This window comes from Crotalus tigris, unplaced genomic scaffold (genome assembly GCF_016545835.1).
Source record: "Crotalus tigris isolate CLP2741 ecotype Arizona unplaced genomic scaffold, ASM1654583v1 scf7180000017668.6805642782:7212621, whole genome shotgun sequence".
In the NCBI taxonomy this organism is placed as follows: Eukaryota; Metazoa; Chordata; class Lepidosauria; order Squamata; family Viperidae; genus Crotalus; species Crotalus tigris.
In genome coordinates, this window is record NW_024096554.1 from 4,011,440 (window position 1) to 4,032,776 (window position 21,337).

Sequence of the window (21,337 nt, forward strand, 5' to 3'; positions counted from 1 at the left end):
TCCTACAGTTTTTTCATAATATGTAGCTAGAAAAGGACAATTCTGACCCCTAAGATATATGTCACTTACCAACAGTTGTGCTACAGAGGGTGACAACTGTAGACCCTTCTTGCAAGTGGGTGGCCATCAGGATCTGGATTAGTGACACATAGAGATCTTGCTGGGATTCATCTCTTTCATCAATCCCAAGTATCCTCTCTGCAGCAAGCCAGAACTTGGTGAGATCTTCTCCTATACACATTAGGATAGAACTATTTGATTTTGCCACCTCTTTAGTCCCCAACAATACCAGATACTAGCAAAATAGCTCAACATTTAGATATTCCACTCAGTGGTTCTTCCTTTGCTTTTTTGTAAAAAAAAAAAAAGTAGGTTTGTCTGTGGAAATTCTTTAATCCCCCACTGATCTTAAGGAAATATTCCTGCAATAAAGCCAACCTCTGGGGTTGTGGTATCATGGACCTCTGGTATGAGAACATGACCAGAGTTGCTGTATCAATAACATGGGTGGGATAGAAATTCAATGAATGAATGAATGACATAGATGGTAGTTCTATTGTCTAGTCTGAAACTTAAATAAGGAAAGAGATTCGTAAGGTATGGGATAGTGGTTAAAAGAACCAGGCTAGAAACCAAAAGTCTTGGGTGACTTTGGATCAGTCACTCTGTCTCAGTCCTAGAAGGTAATGGCAAGTCACATCTGAAAACATTGCCAGGAGTGACTCCAAAGCACACGTAGGATGCCACTTGTGGATAGATAACTAAGTAATTGCCTACTGTCTGCATCAAGAGGAGGTCTGTAAAAATGCTCCTATTAAGGTCACTTCCCCTGTCTGGAAAGAAACATAACAGAATTTGAAGTGGGGGTAAAGAAAGTCCTAATGCTGGCCTTAGAATAGTGGAACTGATATGAAAGCATTCTCATGGGGTGCAGTCTAACTCTGTAAATGCACCTTTGGGTGACTCCCCTCTCCCCAAAATATAATTTCTTTGATTTCATTTCATAAAAGAATGGTGATGCAATGAGTATTTCCATTTGCCCCATGGGAGAATGTGCAAGACTGACAAATAAATCAGAACTAGATATTTAAGCATCTTTCTTTAGTTAGCAAATCTGGATATGAATGGGCATATTCTTACCAGCTCCTTAACTGAAGGCAGAAACCATAAAGGAGATTGTTATAAAATAAGAGGCTGGCCTAATTTAATCAGGCCTGTAGTTTGCCTAATTTCATAATTATCCCCAGTGTTTGTCTCCCTTTGGATATGGTGGCTGGGCTAGGATGACCCCTAGAGGCCAGCAAAAGACAAAGCAAATTCTGACTCTTTGCTGACATCTTGTGGTAATCAATATGTTTGCAACCCAGATATGGTAACCCTAGACTAGGTAGGAATTATGCTTCCTCTCTGCCTTTTACATCTATCCCACCCTGCAAACCCTTCCTCTTTCTCATCAGTAGCAAGGTGTAAGATTTTTTTTCTAGTAATCACTGATTAGAACAGTATTTAACTCTTTTTTTTTCTTTTCTTTTTTTGCATTTGTGTTTCCAAGGCACAGAATTTAGGACAGCAGGATTGAAGGCTGGTGTGATCACAGCTAATCTCTTTTGCTGGTCATATCACCCATACCAGATTTTGCATGTTTTCTAAAAAGGGACAAGGCAGGAAATACTGTTCAGGTCAAGGATGGTATATTAATCCTAGCTCTGTAGGTTTTCAGGAAGAATTTTTTTGCCAACCTATTAAATTTCAAACATTCAAGGATTGGAACCAGGGGCCCCTTCCTGTTCTTATATCTTTGAGCTATGGTTCCATTGATCTGGGAGAGGAATTGTTCAACTCTCTTTAGCTCTGTTTCTCTTTGAGTGTGATTTTTGGTGCTGCCTTGTCTACCTGCCATTCCTTGCATGAAGGACCGAAAACGCCACATGCCTCTGCTGCCAGCAATGCATTTCTCAAGCAGCCACTGATCAGCCTTTTTCCATCGCAACATCTCCGCTGCAAAAGAAAAACAAAGACAATGTCACCAGAGAAATGTTTTTTCAGGGGTGAAATGGGGTCCTCTCCCATTTAGAAACTACTTATTTTTGTACCAGAAGTGACAAAATAGGGGGGGGGGAGGGAAACCCAAGCAGTTCATCAGCTGGACTTTTCGCTTTCTCTTTCTACTGAAAAGGCCTGGAATTAGCTTCCATATCAGCTGATCCAATGCATTTATTTAATTGTGCCTGGCTGTCCACTGAAAACCCATCATTTGCTTCTTTCTATGTAAATATCATTAATCCAGGTGCAATTTTCAACTCCATTACTCACCAGCCAGTTTGCACTTCAGATTTATAAAATCAAAAGCTTGCACAATGATGGAGCGTTCTGTAACAAGATCCATCTGTCTGTTTTTAACCTGAACCACTTTCATTGGAAAGGTCTGGTGAACGGTGATTTGTTAATATAGCAAAATCTGCCTTGAACAACTTTAATTTTAGTGAGAGATTAGCTTAAGTACACTTTTGCATAAAGTGTAAAGATATAATCTGGCAGAATGTAACTAATACTAAATGTATAAGCTTGGAACTGAATTTTTGTTTTTGTCTTCAGGTCAGTGTTGATTTCTGGTGAATACTGGACAAGTCCCTGCAGTTTTCTTGGCAAGATTTTTCAAAAGTGATTTGCTATGATTTTCTTTCTAGAGTAGAGAGAAAGTGACTGGCCCAAAGTCACCCAGCTGGCTTTGTGTCTAAGGCAGAAATAGAATTCATGGTTCCCCAGTTTCTAGGCCGGTGCCTTAACCACTACACAATACTGGGTATGTTGGAATTGATTTAGTGGCAGTTTCTTGGGGACAACATGCAAAGTGTTGGAGAACTTGAACCAGATGGGCAAGCCTTATTGCTTAATAAAATGTGCCTTCTCTGACTTGTCATATTCACAACATTTGGAAAATAAGGTTCTTAGTGTAACCCACAATTACTGCTGGGGTAAATCACTGGTTTCTTTCTGATTGTTGGTCAGGCTGGTCTAGTAAAATGGAAAATAGCTACTTACCGAACAGAATTTATAACAACAAAACATCAGCATGATCAATACTTAGCAATGGAAAGTTTTTGCAGAATTTCTATTGGGTTTAATTCACTTTGTTTGGGACAGTAGTAGAATGTAGGGCTCTGTAGTGCTTAAGACAATGCTGGAGTGCAAGGGTAGCTGTCTGCAAACCTGGAAAGTAGTCGTGTCTCTTTCTAGACTCATGAGACAACAAAGCAAAGGTGCAATTCCAGAAAAAAAAAGTATGGCTGCAATAAGGACTTGCAGTCGGGTGTTATATTCATACCTCTGTACATTCTGAAGATTTTTAGAGTCAGATTCAAAGCAGTGCTCTTAACAGTGGCCCTTTCATTAAAGTGACATCTACATGGTCTTTAGCTGGCAGAAAAATCTGTGGTCACAAAGTTTGCTACCAATTCCTATCCTGACTCTTTTGCTCCTGCCCTAGCTTGCCATTGGATGGTAGAGTCCTGATTCTGGATATACAGGGTATGTTAAGTGAAGTCATTGGATGAGCCATAGCTTTGTTGCCCCTCCTTTTTTTGTTAGCAGTTGATGTAACCACCTGCCAATGAAAGCGTTATGATGGAGGGATGTTTTGTCAGATGGTTAGGGCAATTGGAGTAGCTATCTGTCACAACTTGATACTTGCTCAGTGCATAGGATAATTGATCCGAGGGGTGGGAAATCTGCCCAATGAGGCAAATTCCCCCACTTTACTCAACAGCTCTTGACAACAAATTTGTTTTGACTATAAGCTTAGTACACTAATAAATCAGTGTTCAGAAGAAGCCTATTCAGCCCTTAATTATTAAAATGCTTCATAATGTGAGACATGTTCTTCTACTGTACTGGGTAGTTTTCCACCTTGAATCATATGTTCCATAGCAGGGCTTTTCAACCAGTGGTATGGGTACACCTGTGGTACATTGGCACCTGGCAGGTGGTACGCGACCATCCTAGAAAAGTGGTAGTGGGGGAGGGGAATGAGCTGACCTGGTGGCAGCACCGCATAAGCCTGAGCAAGAGATGGCTGGAGTTGCAGGGCTGTCAGGGCTCAGCGGAAGCATCAGGATCAGCGCCAGGCTCCAGCCGGAGCTCAGCGCTGATCCTGGTGCTTCTGCTGAGCCCAGAAGAAGCACCAATCAGCTGGAAAGCAGCACAGATCCTGGTGCTTCTATTGAGCCCAGAAGAAGTGCCAATCAGCTGGAATGTTGCAGCATCTCCAGGATCTTGTGATTTACATTCAGATGCTTGGCAACTGATTCATATTTATGACAGTCACAGTGTCCCAGGGTCATGTGAAGTGACCAAAACCTGCTGCAACCATCCAGCAGACCGGGGGAATAAAAACCAAACACCCACCCCACCCCCATTGCCAATCCTCAACAGAAATGCTCACAACAATGAAAACCTTGGACAGTAGGAAGAACGCCGCCAGGCGGGCAGGCAGGTGTCTTGCTCGGGGGGTACTTTTTACAGTGCCACTGTAACTTCGACCAGTCACTAAGCGAACTATTGTAAGTCGAGGACTACCTGTACTTTATCACTTTTTTCCTTTTTAGGGGGGTCATCAAGTTTTTGACACCTTGCTAGGCGACTGATGGTACTCGGATGTTGCCATATCCTAAAAGTGGTAGAATGGGTGAAAAGGTTGAAAAGCCCTGTTCCATGGGACTGAATGTGGGTTCCCACCATCCACCAAAGTATTAAACCCACATTCAAAACAAGTCTGCCAGACAATTAATGGCAGGGCTTGTTCTGAGCATGAGTTTAGTACTCTTTTAACAAGGAGGCAATTGAGCAGCTTATATGTGAACTTCAGGAAGTACTGGGCCCTTTCTTTCAATCCATTACCATTTCTCCAGCAGCCTGCAGCTCCTTGGCTTTACAGATGTACATTACAACTTCCACTGGGATTGTTGAGTAGTAGTGCCTTGTAGGAGTAGTAATAATATTACTGCCTGAGATACCTCTGCCCCTGAGCAGTTGTTGGAAAATTTCCCTTTCCCCTGGACAAATTCAGAAACTTTGTCTATCTTCCCTCTCTGTCCAAAAATAAGGTGCTCAGTTCCAAAAAATTCCATTCTCACTCCCCCTAAAACCCCATGTCCTGTCTATGTTAACTTTCCACATTTAGCTTCAATCTCACCTGCCTCTGGAGAGCGGATGAAACTGACAAGCTCCTCACAGAGTACATAGTGAAGAAACAGATTTGTTTTGCAGAAGAAAGGCAGCCGATGCTTCTCCATCCAATTCAACAGGCCTTTGTGCTTTGATACCTGTGTGAACCCCCAAAACAACAATGAGACCTTTTAAAATAATCTGCATGAGCCAAAGATTAACGCAAGAAAAAGATTGTCGTTCTGGAATACAGGGACTTTGGAGAATATTCTGGCTTGTTTTCTAGAGGACATGTGACCACATGTGAGTGATTCTGTCAGAAGAAAGGATTAACCATGACTTAAAATCTATTTGTACCTGAGATTAAGAATACCCATGGTATGGACAGATTCAGTATCTTCTGGTTGCCATGGCAATGGCACAAAATTTGGCCACCGCACTGGAGACTTTCCAGTGCTGATTATATAGAAGCCAGAAATACTGGACCTGAATGTACTCTAAGTATAGAAGAATATAAGAGGAATAAAGCATATGAATTATGCTAAGGGAAAGGGAGAAATAAATGTGAAGCTGTAGCTGAGTCACAACAACCTTAAGGGCTTTATATAACCTTGTATAACCTTGATTATATTGAAGGAGAAAACCTTGAGGATCTATGTAGTCTGGGTACTGTTGATATAAGACATGGGCGCATGTCCCTACAGATCTCAATTCACACTGTAAAACATAACACACTTTGAAGAATTGACCATAAAACATAGGTATATTTCTGATCAAGCACCCTTCATTGTGTCTTGATTTGTGGTGAGGTATTTTTTAATATACTTTGGTTTTTCAAACATTTTTGTACTTTAATCTTATGAAAAAGGATTACTAGTAATGCTAATTATTAGTCATGATTAGACTACAGGATTGTATTGAAGCTACATTTAATATGCTACATTTCCAAGACATGGAATAAATCAGTGACGTCCATCCTCCAGTGCATAATTTCACAACATTGAATAATCATACCTGGTTGCATGGTAACTCTGGCCACAGATACCACTGACATGTTCTGCAAATGAAAAGAGGTGTCTGACCAAACACCTGCAGAGAGAGAAGAAGAGGAGGGGAGACAAACGGACTCACACATCTTGCTATGCCTAACCAATCATATTACGTCTTAGCATGGTGTAGGAACCCAGCTGTATACAAGGCTTCCTTAGCAAAGCTGCTGTTTAGGCTCAAATATTGGTGGGCTACACCTCCCTTCATCATGATTACTGGGTATATTGGCTAAAACTGAGGCAATCTCATTGGGAGTTGGTCACACTGTGTTGACTGTAATTAATAATCCATAATTGCCAATCGTTCTTAGGCAAGTAGAAAGTAGCATAAAAGAGGTTTTAGTTCCCATGGGTATAGACATGTTTATTTTCTTCTTCCCCTTAGTTGCCTAATGGGAATATATTTTTATGGACTTTTTGAAACAAAACCCATTGCACAAAAGAACACATGTGAAAATGGGAGAAGAATATACAGGTAGCCCTCCATTTGCAGCCATAACTGAGCCTAACATTTCTCTTGCTAAGTGAGACATATGTTAAGTGAGTTTTGCCCCACTTTACGGCCTTTCTTGCCATGATTGTGAAGCAAATCACCGAAGTTGATAAGTTAGCAACATGGTTATTAAGTGAACCTGGCTTCCCCGTTGACTTTGCTTGTCAGAAGGTTGCAAAAGGGGATCCCATGATTCCAGGACACTGCAACCTTCATAAATACCTGCCAGTTGCCAAAAGTCCAAATTCTGATAACATGACTGTGAGGATGTTGCAGGTTGTTAAGTGTGAAAAATGATCATAGTCATTTTTTTTCGGTGCCATTGTAACTTTGAACAGTCCCTAAACGAACTGTCATTAAGTTGAGGACTGCCTATCTATCACGTTAGGAACCTTGCTTCGAGCAAATCTTGAACACATTGTAGAAAGAATCAAAGCAAAACATTATCTTCATGTCCTGCCTAGATATAGATGTAGATGTATAGATAGGTGTAATTTACAGAATTAGCACTTACTGATTTCTTAAAGCAATGTTTCTCAGCTTCGGCAACTTTAAGCTGTGTGGACTTCAACTTCCAGAATTCCTCAGCCAGCAAGATGAATAGAAGCCTTGCAAAGACCCAACCATATCCCCCCCACCTTCTGTGAGCGGTGGAAAGGAATTGGGGATTCTCTCTTGATACAACATCAAAAGCAAAAGATAACATTTGGACTGGGATTACAATGTGGACAAATAATTAAATTCCCACTCTCCACACCTTACTTCCAGAAATGCAATTAGCAATTCATGCTAATTGCTTGAAAAATGGGTTGGGCCCAGGAGAATAAGAATGTTAACAATATCAGGGCCCTTTCTCAGAGGTAAGACATAACTGTGCTGCTGCACCCAGCTAAATGTGATTAGGGTCAGGTCTCACCTTCATAAGTGTCTCTTCATACACAGAATCTTTTTTCACTGTCTGGCTGATGGCATTTAGTGGGCATCAGGATTTTTGCAGCCTAGATATGATAGTCATGCTACATGACATGTAGGATTGCAGTGAGATAGTAACAGTCAGATGTGGTTGGTTTAAAACAAAATAGAATGTATTCTTTAAAAATACAACATATGTAGTCAATTTAGTAATGTAGAAGAATGAGCAAGAATTTGTCATTATTCCAAACTTGGAATTGTCCACTTGTAAATTCTCATCAATTGTATTCCATGTGAGTAAGTATCCATACAGCACTTGACACAGAATTATGTGGGTTTTTTTTTTTTTTTGTATGAATGAACGATTTCTATTCTGTTATACAGGAGAAAGAAGAGCATCATTCCGAGAAGGATTAAATATGGTCTCCAGTTCATTAACTCCAATGTCTGAGAATATCAATTGTTCCTTGTTTTTTTAAAGAAGTCCATTAGAGTAGAGCTAAGCAATACTGGGCATACTCTGTCTGGGCTCAGAAGTTAAGCAAAGTAAGGTACAATTTACATCCAGATGGGAGGCCTCCAGGAAATTCCAGAGCTGTAAGCTAGATGGAGAAGCTGAAAACATCCCAGAAGGAAATGACAAGCTACTTCCATCCTGTCCTTAAGATAACTGAGTGGATGTGTCCATGAAATCACCATGAGTTGAGCCCATCGTAAAGGTGCCTTCACCTTAACAAATCTGAACTGAAAAATCTGTAAGGACCCACCCCACTTTGCATCTTAAGAAGACAGAACTCTTGGAATAATTCTTCCAACAGGAATCCTTTATTAAGAAAAAGTGGTTGCAGGTGTGCTAGACAGGACTTGGGGTCCAAGCTCTCCAATTCAAGTTTTTAAGGGTTTCCCCAGTAGCCCCACCCAATCAACCCCCTCTTTCAGCGACAGTCTCAGGCATTACACTTCTACCCCCCTTTTCATTACTGCTCGGCTGGATGGAGACTTCAAAGAAACTACATGAAAGGAAAACGGCCCCATTCTTATGGTTAGTTCTTTTGCAATACACACATTCAGTTCCTTAGAAGTATACTGAAAGAAGTGAGGGCCATAAAGCCCCTTTGTTCTCCCCCTTCTCTCCCTCTTATGGCAGAATCCAGAGAAGGCAGAATTGGGGTTTTCTATATTTGATAACTGGAGATGAAGTATAATTGGATTCTGACATCCGGCCCCCCTTAAAAATAAGAGAGATCCACCTGAAAGAAAACAAAACAGGTATAAAAGTTAGTCAGGCTTGTTAGGATACTCTGTGTGAAACTTCTTCAATAGCTTCGGAGCTCTGACATGACGTTTATGGACCCACTCGTTTTGTGAGGGAGGGAGGTGTTTCCAGGCAACTAGGTACTGAGTTGCTCCATGATATCTCCTAGAGTCAGGGATTTCCTTTATTTCAAAGTGTTGTTTGCCCTCCACCATGATTGGAGGTGGGGGGGGGGATTTTTGGCCGTAGAGGTGACTGATGCTCTCTTTTCAGCAAGCTGCAATGAAAAATTGGGTGTATTTGCCTGAGATTTTTTGGTAATTCTAATTCTACTGTTACTGGGTTTATGATTCTTTTAATTGGAAAAGGCCCTATATATTTTGGTTCAAGTTTTTTACAGGGTTGTAAAGACTTTAGGTATTTTGTAGATAGGTACACCATTTCACCTATAATGAATGGTGTAGGCTCAATCCTTTTTTTATCGGCTTGTGCTTTGTATGCCTGCCTAGCTTCATCTAGTGCTTTTCTAACTATTGGCCAGGTGTTTTGTAGTTTTTCCATCCATTCTTTCAGGGATGGGATCATTGGTTCGTTTGGGTTAATTCTGGCATGGGGCTGAAATTTGACCGTTGGCTATTTGAAAAGGAGTGTAGCCTGTGCTGGAGTGGACTTCATTATTGTAGGCAACTTCTGCAAAAGGGAGTAAGTCCATCCAATCACTCTGTTGAAAATTTAAAAAACATCTCAAATATTGCTCAAGTACTGAATGACAACGTTCCGTTTGTCCATCTGTCTGAGGGTGATGGCTAGATGTCAGTCCCTGAGTGGTCCCTAAGAAGGATAAAAATTCCTTCCAAAATGCAGACGTAAATTGCACTCCCCTATCAGAGATGATGCGTTGGGGTGCCCCGTGCAATCTGTAAATGTGCTGGATAAAAAGTTTTGATAAGGCCTTTGCAGTGGGAATTTTTTGGCAAGGGATAAAGTGCACCTGTTTGGAAAATAGGTCCGTGACTGTCCAGATAACAGTATTCCCATTGCTTTCTGGCAATTCCACTATAAAATCCATGGCTATTTCCCTCCAGGGGGCTGAGGGATTTGCCACTGGTTGTAATAGCCCTGGCGATTTCCCTTGCAACCTCTTTGCAGATGCACATGTTGGGCAGCTGGCAATATAACTTTCTATGTCCTTTTTCATGGATGGCCATCAAAATTGCCGTTTAATTAAATGTAAAGTTTTTACAAATCCAAAATGCCCTGCTGATTTTGTGTCATGGCAAAGGTGCATGTAAGTGACTCTTTGAGTTGTTGGTATATATAACTTTTCCCCTACCCAAGGCAACCCATCTCTCATTGTGCACACATTTTTGTTTTTCTGGAACCATTCATCTGTTTCCAAACTTTTTCTGAATTCAATTCCAGTTTGGCTGTCCAGTTGTGGTTTTAATTTGGCTTGGGTTCTTGTGGTTACTGGTGCTGCCAGTTGTGACTCTGCCATTATTGGCCTAGAGTCTGTGGTGCGTGCGCTGTTATATTGAGGCATGCGAGATAGTGCATCTGCCAGGAAGTTCTTTCTTCCTGGTAAATGTTTGAGCTTAAATTGGAACTGGTGAAAATGCTGGGACCAGCGGGCTTGTTTGGGATTGAGTTTCCTGGACGTTTTCAGGGCTTCCAAATTTTTGTGACCAGTTCACACCTGGAAGGGGATTTTGTTGCTTTCCAGGAACTGTCGCCACGTGAGTAATGCCCAACGTATCCCATAAGCCTCCTTCTCCCATACGGGCCAGCGCTGTTCTGTTTCCGTAAGTTTCTTGGATGTATATGCACAGGGTTGCAATACCCCTTCATTGTTTTCTTGTAATAGAACAGCCCCCACTGCCACATCACTTGCATCTGCCTGTATTACGAAGGGCTTGTCCATGTCTGGGTGTCTTAGTACTGGTTCGGCAGAAAAAAATCTCTTTAGTCTCTCAAACGCTGCTTGGCACTCCATTGTCCATGTTAGTGGCTGGCTAGGGTTTACTGAGGATGCTCCCTTCGTTTTTAGTAAGTTAGTGAGGGGCAAGGCTATCTGGGCAAATGAGGGGATGAATTGGCGGTAAAAGTTTGCAAAGCCCAGGAAACTTTGTAGTTGCTTTCTTGTGCGGGGTGGTGCCCAATCTAATACTGCTTTGACCTTCTCTGGGTCCATTTCAATGCCATGGGGGGATATGCGATAACCTAGGTAGTCTATCCTTTCCTGGTGGAATTCGCATTTTGAGAGTTTGGCATATAGGTGGGCGGATCGCAGCTTCTTTAAAACCGCTCTGACAAGGTTGACATGTTCCTCTTTTGTTTCAGTGAAGATAAGAATGTCATCCAAGTAAACAAGGACCTCCTTAAACAGGTGCTCCCTTAGAACGTCATTGATTAATTGCATAAAGACTGCAGGGCCCCCTTGTAATCCAAATGGCAAGACTTTGAATTGATAGCACCCCATGGGGCAGTTAAATGCAGTCTTCCATTCGTCCCCTTCCTTGATTCTCACGCGATAGTAAGCTTCCCTTAAGTCTAGTTTAGAAAAAATTTTCCCTTTCGATAGGTGTGACAGCATGTCTGTCATGAGGGGCAGCGGGTATAGGTTGCTTTCACTGATTGTATTCAGGGCCCTATAATCCACGCATAAACGTAAAGAGCCATCCTTCTTCTCTCTAAAAAGGACCGGGGCAGCCACTTTAGGCTTGGCTGGCTCAATGAAACCTCTCTCTAGGTTTTTTTTAATGAATCTTTCCATTTCCTCCTTCTCCTTGGGGCTCATGGAGTATAATCTGGGCTTCGGGAGTTTTGCCCCAGGCTTGAATTCAATGGTACAGTCTGTGGGTCGGTGGGGGGGAGCTCATTCGCCCTCTCCTCACTGAAGATTTCAGCAAGGTCTCTATATTCCTCTGGTATTTCTGTTAATCTTTTTTCCTCTCCTATGGATGCTTTTTCTATTCTTGATTCTGGTGGCCTCCCTTGGGGTTTAAGTCCATAGGGTCCCCCTTCGGGAATTTGATTTCTGTCGTCCTCCAATTTACCCAGGGGTTCCATTTTTTCAACCATTCCATCCCTAGAATCATTGGGCATTCCATACCTGGGGTCACCACAAATGTTATGTCCTCTTCATGGTTGCCCAGGGAGAGGTGTATTGGTAGAGTGGCTAGGGTAGCTGGCACCCCCCCCTGCTATGGATCCATCTAACTGGCCAAATGAGATTGGTTGTTCCAGTCTCCTCATGGGATGCCCAGATTCCCCACTAGTGTTGGGCTAATGAGGCAGCGGGTGCAGCCAAAGTCTATTAAGGCTTTCACCTGCACAGCTTCGGGCATGGGGGGAATTAATATAGTCACTGTCTTGAGGATGGGTGTCATGTGTCCACTTACCAGGGGTTCACCCTCCGAGCTGTCATCTGAGGCATCCACCGGCCCTGTGGTGTAGACTGGAGTTCTTTCCCCTTGGTGAGCAGAAGTGGGGGGTTCCGCAATTTCCATCATTCTCATGGCAGTTTCTTTTGGCTTAGCTGAAGACTTTCCGGATTTGTTGATTGGGGATCTGTCTGGGTTGTGCTGGAGGGCCTTTGAGCGGCATTCTACAGCTCGATGCCCTTCTCTTCCGCACTTGAAACACCCCATTTGCTTCTTGGCTGTAGCCGATGATTTCACCGGTTCGTGTGTCAGATCAGGCGGGGGGCGGCTCCATTGTTTTCCTCGGCGGTGTCTCTTCAATATGTCGATCTCTGCTTCCTCTGCCAAGATGTACCATTCCTCAAGTTGGTGTGGGTCCCCTTGGGGCAGGCAAGCGTCATATAGATCATAATTTAGTCCGTCTTTGAAATGGCTAAGGAGGATGTCTTCTGGCCAATTCAGTTTGCTGGCAATGGCCCGGAATTCTTGTGTATATTCAGCCACCGGGCGTTTGCCTTGCCTCATCATTTTTATCCTTTCACGGGCTTTGCGATCAACCAGGGGGTCTTCAAATCATCTTCTCAAAGAGGACATGAAACGGTTGAAGTTACTGAGTTCTGGGGCATTGGAGTCATGCAAGTTCACCACCCAATCTGCAGCCGGTCCATCCAGGGCAGATTGCATGATCCGGATGCAGGCTTTGTCGCTGGGGATGTCCTGCCTGTATTCCTCCATGTAGCTGAGGACTTGGGTTAGGAAAAACCCCAAGCGTGTTGGCTCCCCTTTGAATTTCACCTCCAACGGCGGACGTCTTGGAATGGATCGGTGCCTCCGTTGTTGGTGGTAGTGTCTTCCATCCAGATTGCCATCTGTGGTCCGGTAGGGGGTGGGGACTACTGGATCAGCAGATGTCCCCGGGGTTGCAGCTTCCACGTCCCCCTCGGTGTCTCTCCCTTCGCGGCTCTAGGAGCTGGGGCGGCCGTAGGGCTCAGGATTCTCCTCTCCTAGGGAGCTGAGAGTTCTCTTCATCAGGTCAATAGCTTTCTCTAGGATCCAGTCTGAGTACGGTGCCCAGCTTCCTCCCTCTTCACTTGAGTGCAGGGATTTCTCCATCTCCTGCTTCCATTCTGGTTGCTTGGTCCCCCGTCTCAGGGTCACCTTTCTTGATTCCTTTCTCCACTCACTTTTCTTTCCAATGCCCATTGACCAGCGAGGCTTGTGGTCCCGTGTCTCCACCACTTCTTCTCCGGAGGAATCTAACCTCTCGGATCCCAACATCTGGCAAGGTTCCAATTGGGTCAGCGGCTCTCTTTTCAGGGAGTTTTCCCCCTTTCTTGCTCCATTGTCTGACATGGTAATTTTTTGCAAAATCCCCTGGCAAGGGTCTCCCTTCCAGGTGGATTAATTTTGCAAGTCCTGTCTAATGTAAGGACCCACCCCACTTTGCATCTTAAGAAGACAGAACTCTTGGAATAATTCTTCCAACAGGAATCCTTTATTAAGAAAAAGTGGTTGCAGGCGTTCTAGACAGGACTTGGGGTTCAATCTCTCCAATTCAAGGTTTTAAGGGTTTCCCCAGTAGCCCCACCCAATCAACCCCCTCTTTCAGCGACAGTCTCAGGCATTACACTTCCACCCCCCTTTTCATTACTGCTCGGCTGGATGGAGACTTCAAAGAAACTACATGAAAGGAAAACGGCACCATTCTTATGGTTAGTTCTTTTGCAATACACACATTCAGTTCCTTAGAAGTATACTGAAGGAAGTGAGGGCCATAAAGCCCCTTTGTTCTCCCCCTTCTCTCCCTCTTATGGCAGAATCCAGAGAAGGCAGAATTGGGGTTTTCTATATTTGATAACTGGAGATGAAGTATAATTGGAAATCTCTGACTTTTGCTGCCATCTAGTGCCATCCATATATATGTTTTATCCCAAATATGATAGCTATATATTAAGTCTTCACTGGGATCAAGTACATAGAAAAGAAAACCTTGGAAACTCTCCTTGGTGATCCTGTATATCTGCCTGATTTTGTGTCATCACTACTTCACTGAAAGTACTAGAAAAAAAAAAGAAATAAGTTTGGATTATGGTTACCAAATTTACATAGCACTATAGGCCAACATGACAGATTTTTGATAACTGGTTCATATACAGAAAATGATTCTTGACCCAAGAGGGAAAACTTACAGGAAGATTCAGGAATGTGTTGAAGAAGTCTGTAAATATTTCATCTTTTAGCAGAACGGACAAATGCTTGCTGCCAATCAACTCTGAAAAGGGGAAAAACAATTATGACATTAATGAGCAGAAAATGTGAACTGGGGCTGATATATTACCATCCCTTGAGATATTTATTATTCCTACAAAGTAGACTATCCCATTAAGGCTATATGCTTAATTTTCAGAGATGGTACATGAAGGGTCTCAATTAAATTTACTGTTATGGCAATTTAATCCTCAGAAATACACCCTGGAAGATGCCACTAATATATCCATTTCCTCCTGAACCTAGGAAGTGGTAAAAAACTTTATGTTAAAGGCAAGCCAGATCAGGTAAAAGATTGCACAAATATTAACTGGAACTATACTCTGTTGTTACAGTTTATAGTAACATACATTTGTTGCTTGGGCTTTGTTTGTGTAATCATCATCTTTCTCTAGTTTTGACAAGGTCATCGTTGTGGCTCTTTTCATGTTCAGAATAAGACTATAATGTTCACCCTTCATTGCAAAGGACTAGTGGGCAAGATGAACTGATACAAGCCTTTTGCTCATAGTTTACTGATGACAGGTGAATTAGGAAAGTAGTAGCTGAACTCATGGGCGGGGGTCATTAATTGGGAAGATTAGCACATCTTTGGTTGTGGGAACCATCTTGATTCCAAATCTTTGCAATGTGTTGAGAATCAATAGATTGGTTTCTATTGCCACTTAGAGACTCTTTGCAGAAAGATGGAACAGGAATATGAAGAGCAGACAACTCACTAGCTGTATTCATGCTGAACTGGTCCTGAAGAAGACTGTTCCCTACTGAGCATTCTGTTACATTACAATGCATTAGATCTTTTGTTGTTCCAGCAGGTTCCACATTCCACCAAGACCCTTTCCTCCAATCAAGATCTTTCCAAATGTTTTCAGGTCATATCAGTTCCACTTCAATAGTTTTCTTTTACACAGTTCCTCTTCTTACCTACCAGCCTTAATCCATCACTTTGTGAGAGCAGCTTCTCAGAGAGCTCCCAGGTGGCGTCAGAGAAGGAGATGCTGCCCTACAGGTGGAAAATCTCACTCCATTAACCTATGTCTTGTGTGGGCAACCTTCCATGCAGTTCATATTAATTTATTTCTCATATTTGTATAGCCACCCACCTCACATAGTGACTCTGGGGGAGGGGGAGACAATGGATTGGAGACCTGAATGCACCTGCCTCCTATGAGGGATTGCCTGTAGACATAGATTTTGTATGAATACATACAATGAAATATGGAACTTGTTCACACAGAAAGAACACAATAGGTTTTTTTTAAAAATGACCATTACATAAATGTTTTAGAAATACCTATATCCTTGAATAATTCATTAAATAATTGTTTGTAGAATTCTAAGTATTTACTGTTAAAATGATACTTTTTTGTTTTATTTCTTTTACTCTCTATTAAAAGCACTTATGTATTTTTTCTTTTATTTGACAATGCATATATTTTTATTTTTGTGTTCTCTTCCATTTCTTTTTGGTCGCTATTTTAAAGGCAATAAAAGAATAAATTGAATGCATAAACCAATAAGGGCTGACAGCGGCAAGACAATTATTACGTCAGATGCAGCTTCTATGGAAACACAGAGTAGGTGCCTCTGACTCTCTAGGCAAGGAAAAAGATGGGCAAAAATTCCATTGACCTGAATTATCAGGAGAAAAAGTCCCAGAATTTAAACCCTGATGCTGACCCATGTATAGGACTTGATTCCTGCAAGAGGCTGCCATGTTAAATCAGGGAAGGTTCAGCAGTTGCCAAATGTGGGATTCAATTTCCAGGGGGTTGGTATTAGAGGGTTGTCTCTGATCTATGCAAAATAAACCTGTCTTTGCCATTTGGTATTTACAGAGCAAAACTGAGTCTTCCAGTGATTGGGTCGTGCTGTATTGCTGAAAGATTTTCATTTTCCTTAGCACAGAAGTAGGAAGTTGAATAATCTTTTAACCCCCCAGAAATCCAAGTGTCCCCTTTTTCTTTGCAGCTTACCAAATAAACCTTTTCTGGTGTTTATGATATAGGCTGTTCTTCATTCAAGGGGGATGGTTTTCTCAATTTCTGCACGCAATCTCTTATCTTGCATCAGTTGTGTTCTCTGCCCAGTACCAACAGTGAAACTCTGAGTCATAATGTATCCAACTTTAGTAATATTTCACCTGTAAACATAAGACTGAAACCTTGATGCACAAAGAAATGAAAGCAAAAAGCATCTTTGGTGCTAAAGAGAAACCTAAATTTCCTATTTCTTCAGTTCTACAAATATTTCTTGCCGGAATAGAGTGTCAAAAATATACTAGGCAGTTTGACATCATGAATAAGTTATTATTCTTGATAAACACCACAAAGAAATCAACACCCACCTTTTCTTCCTGTGTCATGCGTTTTTGAAGAAGTGCCAGACCACATTTTGCTGGGCCAAAACTGGAAGATCAATAAACTGTTTGGTCTCATATGTCAATGATGATTTCAGTGTGTGCCATTGAATCACTTCTGATAATTCTGAGGTTTATTTTCATTTAAATACTTCTTTCACTCTGCTGCAAAGAAAGACCACAATTCCTCTACCTTGCTCTAATAGGTTCCCAAGAAATAATACAGGTAGGATCCAGTTTCTAGAGTTCAGTTCAAGAATGGATTATTTTTCTGTTATACACCACACTACTCAAGCATGTATTTTTCAAAGAAAACTACTACTATTATTTATTGAACAGTAGTTTACACAGAGACAAATGACTAAACAAAGAATATACAGTATTATAAGGACAAATACGTAAAATAGAATAAAGAATAGAAGGCAATTACCAAAAAATCTCAAAGTTGTTCTTAATCACCATATATTGTAAAAGTTATCAAAATTATACTGTTGCAATTGATGTAATGAATATAATCTGTCCAAATATGATAAAAGTGTGATTCTTGCCTTTGGAAATTCATCACTATAAGCTTTTTTAATAGAGTATACTTTTTTCTAATAAATCACTTGAGAAAGCTTTTTGATCTACAAACCAATCGTTGAGCAATAATTGGTTTTGTTGCCAATAGCAAATAGACAATCAGCTCTTTATTTTGGATTGCATAAAGGGATATAATAAACTGGGTTCTGAAAGCATTCAAATCTTTGGTTGTAATAATACTAATTTCACTAAAAATGTTGTGCCAGATGGCTACTACTTTATTACACATCTACCACATAGGATAAAATCCCTTTTGTTACAGCCCCTATGATGTTTTGATTTTATACTATATAGAGTACAGTAGGAGTTAAAGCTATTAATATAACACATTTAACTCCAAAATTGGCCAGCTTTAAGAATCTTGTCCATTTTTGATAGAGGTATACAGCAATGATAGTGATTATACAGATATGTAAATTCAACAAAATAGCTCATTTCCAGGATTATTTTCCTGTTTCATTTATTAAGACTTCCCTATAAAAACCAAAATTATGGCTGTGGAGATATTATTTTTCATTTAATCCTGAGATTATTCATTTAATACTCAGGTAAAATCTAAGAGTTAACTACCAAAAGCCAGCCTCAGAAAAAAGATGATGTCACTTTGAATATAAATAACCTAATGATGCATTAGATTAGATGTTGTAGAGGAATGCAAGGTTTTTTCAAGAGACATAATTTTATGAGTTTACACAAGGTAATTTTTAGACAATCCTATTTTGGAAGTGTAAACTTGAATTGGGAGAGTTCTCCATGGTGCTGACTCTCAGCAATCCCTAAATGGAATTAGGATTTCAACCTGGAAACAAAAGTCATTCTCTCTCATCTGTGTATTAAAATCAGGTCATAAATTGCCAATGTTTTCCTGCCAAAGTTGGGGGGGGGGCAGTATTTAAAGGGTAAAAGGAACTCTCCTTCCCATTCTAACTTTCCTTTAACTTTTTAAAAAAGTGATTCTGAGAAGTTTTTTAGCCCACAGGTCCCCAACCTTTTGGGCACCAGGGACTGGTTCTGTGGAGAGAGGTTTTTCTGTGGATCGGAGGGTGCGTGGTTTTGTGTACTGTCTGCATCCCACGGATGGGGCTTTGCTTGTTTGTGCGGACCAGTTGCTGGCATGATATGGCCCGGTACTGGTCCATGGACTGGGGGTTTGGGACCCCTGTTTTAGCACACTAGGTAATCAAAAAGCTGGTGGTAGTTTTCCAAGGCTAAAAATCTGAATATATTTTAATTTATGGCTAGATTAATTTATTTCTTTTAACTCTTCTGACCAGAAGCTCTTCCTCCAGACCTCCAGCTCTTCTTTTCCAGTATTTTCCCAAAGGATTTGCTTCAAGGTTGACAGCTAGCCTATATTAAATCAGTTGGCTATACTAAACATCTTGCCTGACTGTGTATTTTTTTTCTCTCTGAATAGGGAAATTAATTAAATTCCCCTGGACTTTCAGACAATTTAGAAATATTTTTCTCAACCTGAAAGTTATATTTCTTTCCACATAATATTATATTATTTTCCTTTAATATTTAAGACTTGGTTTCCTCATCTGGGTTTGATGTAAGTTTTCCATACTCTTTTTTCACTGCATTTGGTCACATTCAGGCCTCCAGAGGAAGATTTTTTTTTAAAAAAAATAGAGCATAGAGTCACATTAATGCAAACTAAGTTTCATGTATTAACCAAAGTTTTACAATTAGCAATGTAGATCATCTTAACAAATTGAAATTATTTTCTTCCCTCTGGTTTTTGATCTTATAATAGGGACAGAGATATTTAACATATACTTCTAGCCATTTCTTTTGTATCATACTTCAATTTCTGCAACTGAATTCTGAATAATCTTTTTTCTTCTTCTGCCATGAAAAATGGCAGGAGTCTTTCAGAAAAAAACTAAACATGGTTTTATTTTTATATTTTCTATCTCTGAAAAATCAAGGCAAAATGCTTCTTTCTAAAATGAAAAAGTGTTCTTTGGGCTTGAAACAACTCTCCCTCTGTTCCATTAATGAAATTCCAATATTTGCAACAATTGTATTACAATTTTTATAGTCTAAATCGCCTTCTTTTATTCATTTAATATTGTGTAATCTACATTAAAATGGCAATTTAGAATCTTATATCCATTGAATTCAAGAGGGATAGTGACTTTTGAGTGTATTACATTATGTTGGTAAGAATAATGAATATTCAGAGTGATACATCATTTCTATAATTTACATTAATTTGAAACCCGACTTCTCTCTCAAAGCTTCCTTTATCAGTCACTTTACACTGAGAATTTTAAAATAGAACACTCAAGAACTTTATTCTTGTTTAAACTTCTGAAGCTGGTAATCTGGAGGTCATTTATTAGAGGTAATCATATAAATAAGCCTATACAAGCCTATTCTCATAACATTGTCCACTGACCTCTTATTTTAAGGCTGCAATTCCATAGCTCTTTGCATTCCTTCTGTCTCATTTCTTAATACAAGGTGAATCCTACTAGCTTATCTGAAGACTTTGTACTTATTTTTCCCAAGCATTTTTCATATATTGTCAAGACTCAGTATTATCAAGTGATGGTTACCTGATGGACATTCCTCATGAGTAATTGATTAGTTAATTCCATTACAGTTTTTGTCAGGAGAAGACAAAGGTGAATGAATTGGAATGCTAGCTTGATGTGTTGCAGTGAACTTTACAAATTTATTGCCAATTTAGCCTTGGAAAACTACCACTGAAATAGAACAGACTGAAAATTGAAATATTTTTATGTATATAATAGGTGCATACGAACTTGCCTTATTGTTCCAATACTTTTTTAATGTTTAGTCAGACTATTGCATGGTTTCCAATGTACTGACAAAAATTAAAATTAGAAATGATACAGCTAATGTTCTAGCACATAAAGCAAAATCATGGATATTCCATGGAAGGTAAGGTCTTTTAGGTGCCAGTTTTATCTTTATTTTTTTAAAAAATATTTTTATTTCTTTATTTAAAAAAATTCAATAATGTATTTTATAAAAGACAAACATAATCTCATAACAAATGCTACATGCCATCCACACTGTTCATGCATCTCTCTCTATATGCTTAAATTTGTGAAGTATTCAACATTGTTTTATATATATATATATATATATATATATATATATATATATATATATATATATATATATATTCTGAGGTTTTCGCGGGTGTTTGTATGTAGGTCTTTGGTTAGTCGGGTTTTCTCCCATGTAAAATTGGAAGTGTCTTGGCGACGTTTCGATGAAGTCCCATTCGTCATCTTCAGGCTGGTGTTTTTGGCTCCATGCTTCGTGCACAAAGCCAAAACACCAGCCTGAAGATGACGAATGGGACTTTGTTGAAACGTTGCCAAGACACTTCCAATTTTACGCAGGAGAAAACCCGAATAACCAAAGACCTACATACAAACACCCGCGAAAACCTCAGAATATATATATCTGAGGTTTTCGCGGGTGTTTGTATGTAGGTCATATATATATATATATATATATATATATATATATATATATATATATCCTTAATATCATTAAAATGTGAATCCTGGGCATATCAATAAAAATATAAGAAAAACGAACACCAGAATAAAAATAAACAGGACTGCTTAATATAAACAAGCCTCTGAATAAAAAAGTTACTTACTGAGCTTTCTGAGATGAAAGCTCAGTAAGTAACTTTTTTACTCACAGGCTTGTTTATATTAAACAGTCCTGTTTATTTTTATCCTGCTGTTCGTTTTTCATTTATATATATATATATATATATATATATATATATATATATATATATATATATATATATATATTCATTTATATATATATATA

At 40.0% G+C, this 21,337-nt stretch overlaps 1 protein-coding gene across 1 annotated transcript in view; it reads right to left on the reverse strand.

The window, feature by feature from the left end:
- The window catches only part of RGSL1 (regulator of G protein signaling like 1), a 55,864-nt gene extending 40,555 nt beyond the window's left edge, over positions 1-15,309 (reverse strand). Inside the window, exons 1-6 of the mRNA XM_039337118.1 lie at positions 15,282-15,309; positions 14,484-14,566; positions 6,178-6,252; positions 5,192-5,321; positions 1,894-1,998; positions 70-231 (exon numbers count right to left, since the gene is read on the reverse strand). Of these exons, the coding sequence (XP_039193052.1) occupies positions 70-231; positions 1,894-1,998; positions 5,192-5,321; positions 6,178-6,252; positions 14,484-14,566; positions 15,282-15,294 (568 nt within the window). The 5' untranslated portion in view covers positions 15,295-15,309. The remainder of the gene's footprint in view (positions 1-69; positions 232-1,893; positions 1,999-5,191; positions 5,322-6,177; positions 6,253-14,483; positions 14,567-15,281) is intronic.
- Between the last annotated feature and the right edge of the window lie 6,028 nt (positions 15,310-21,337).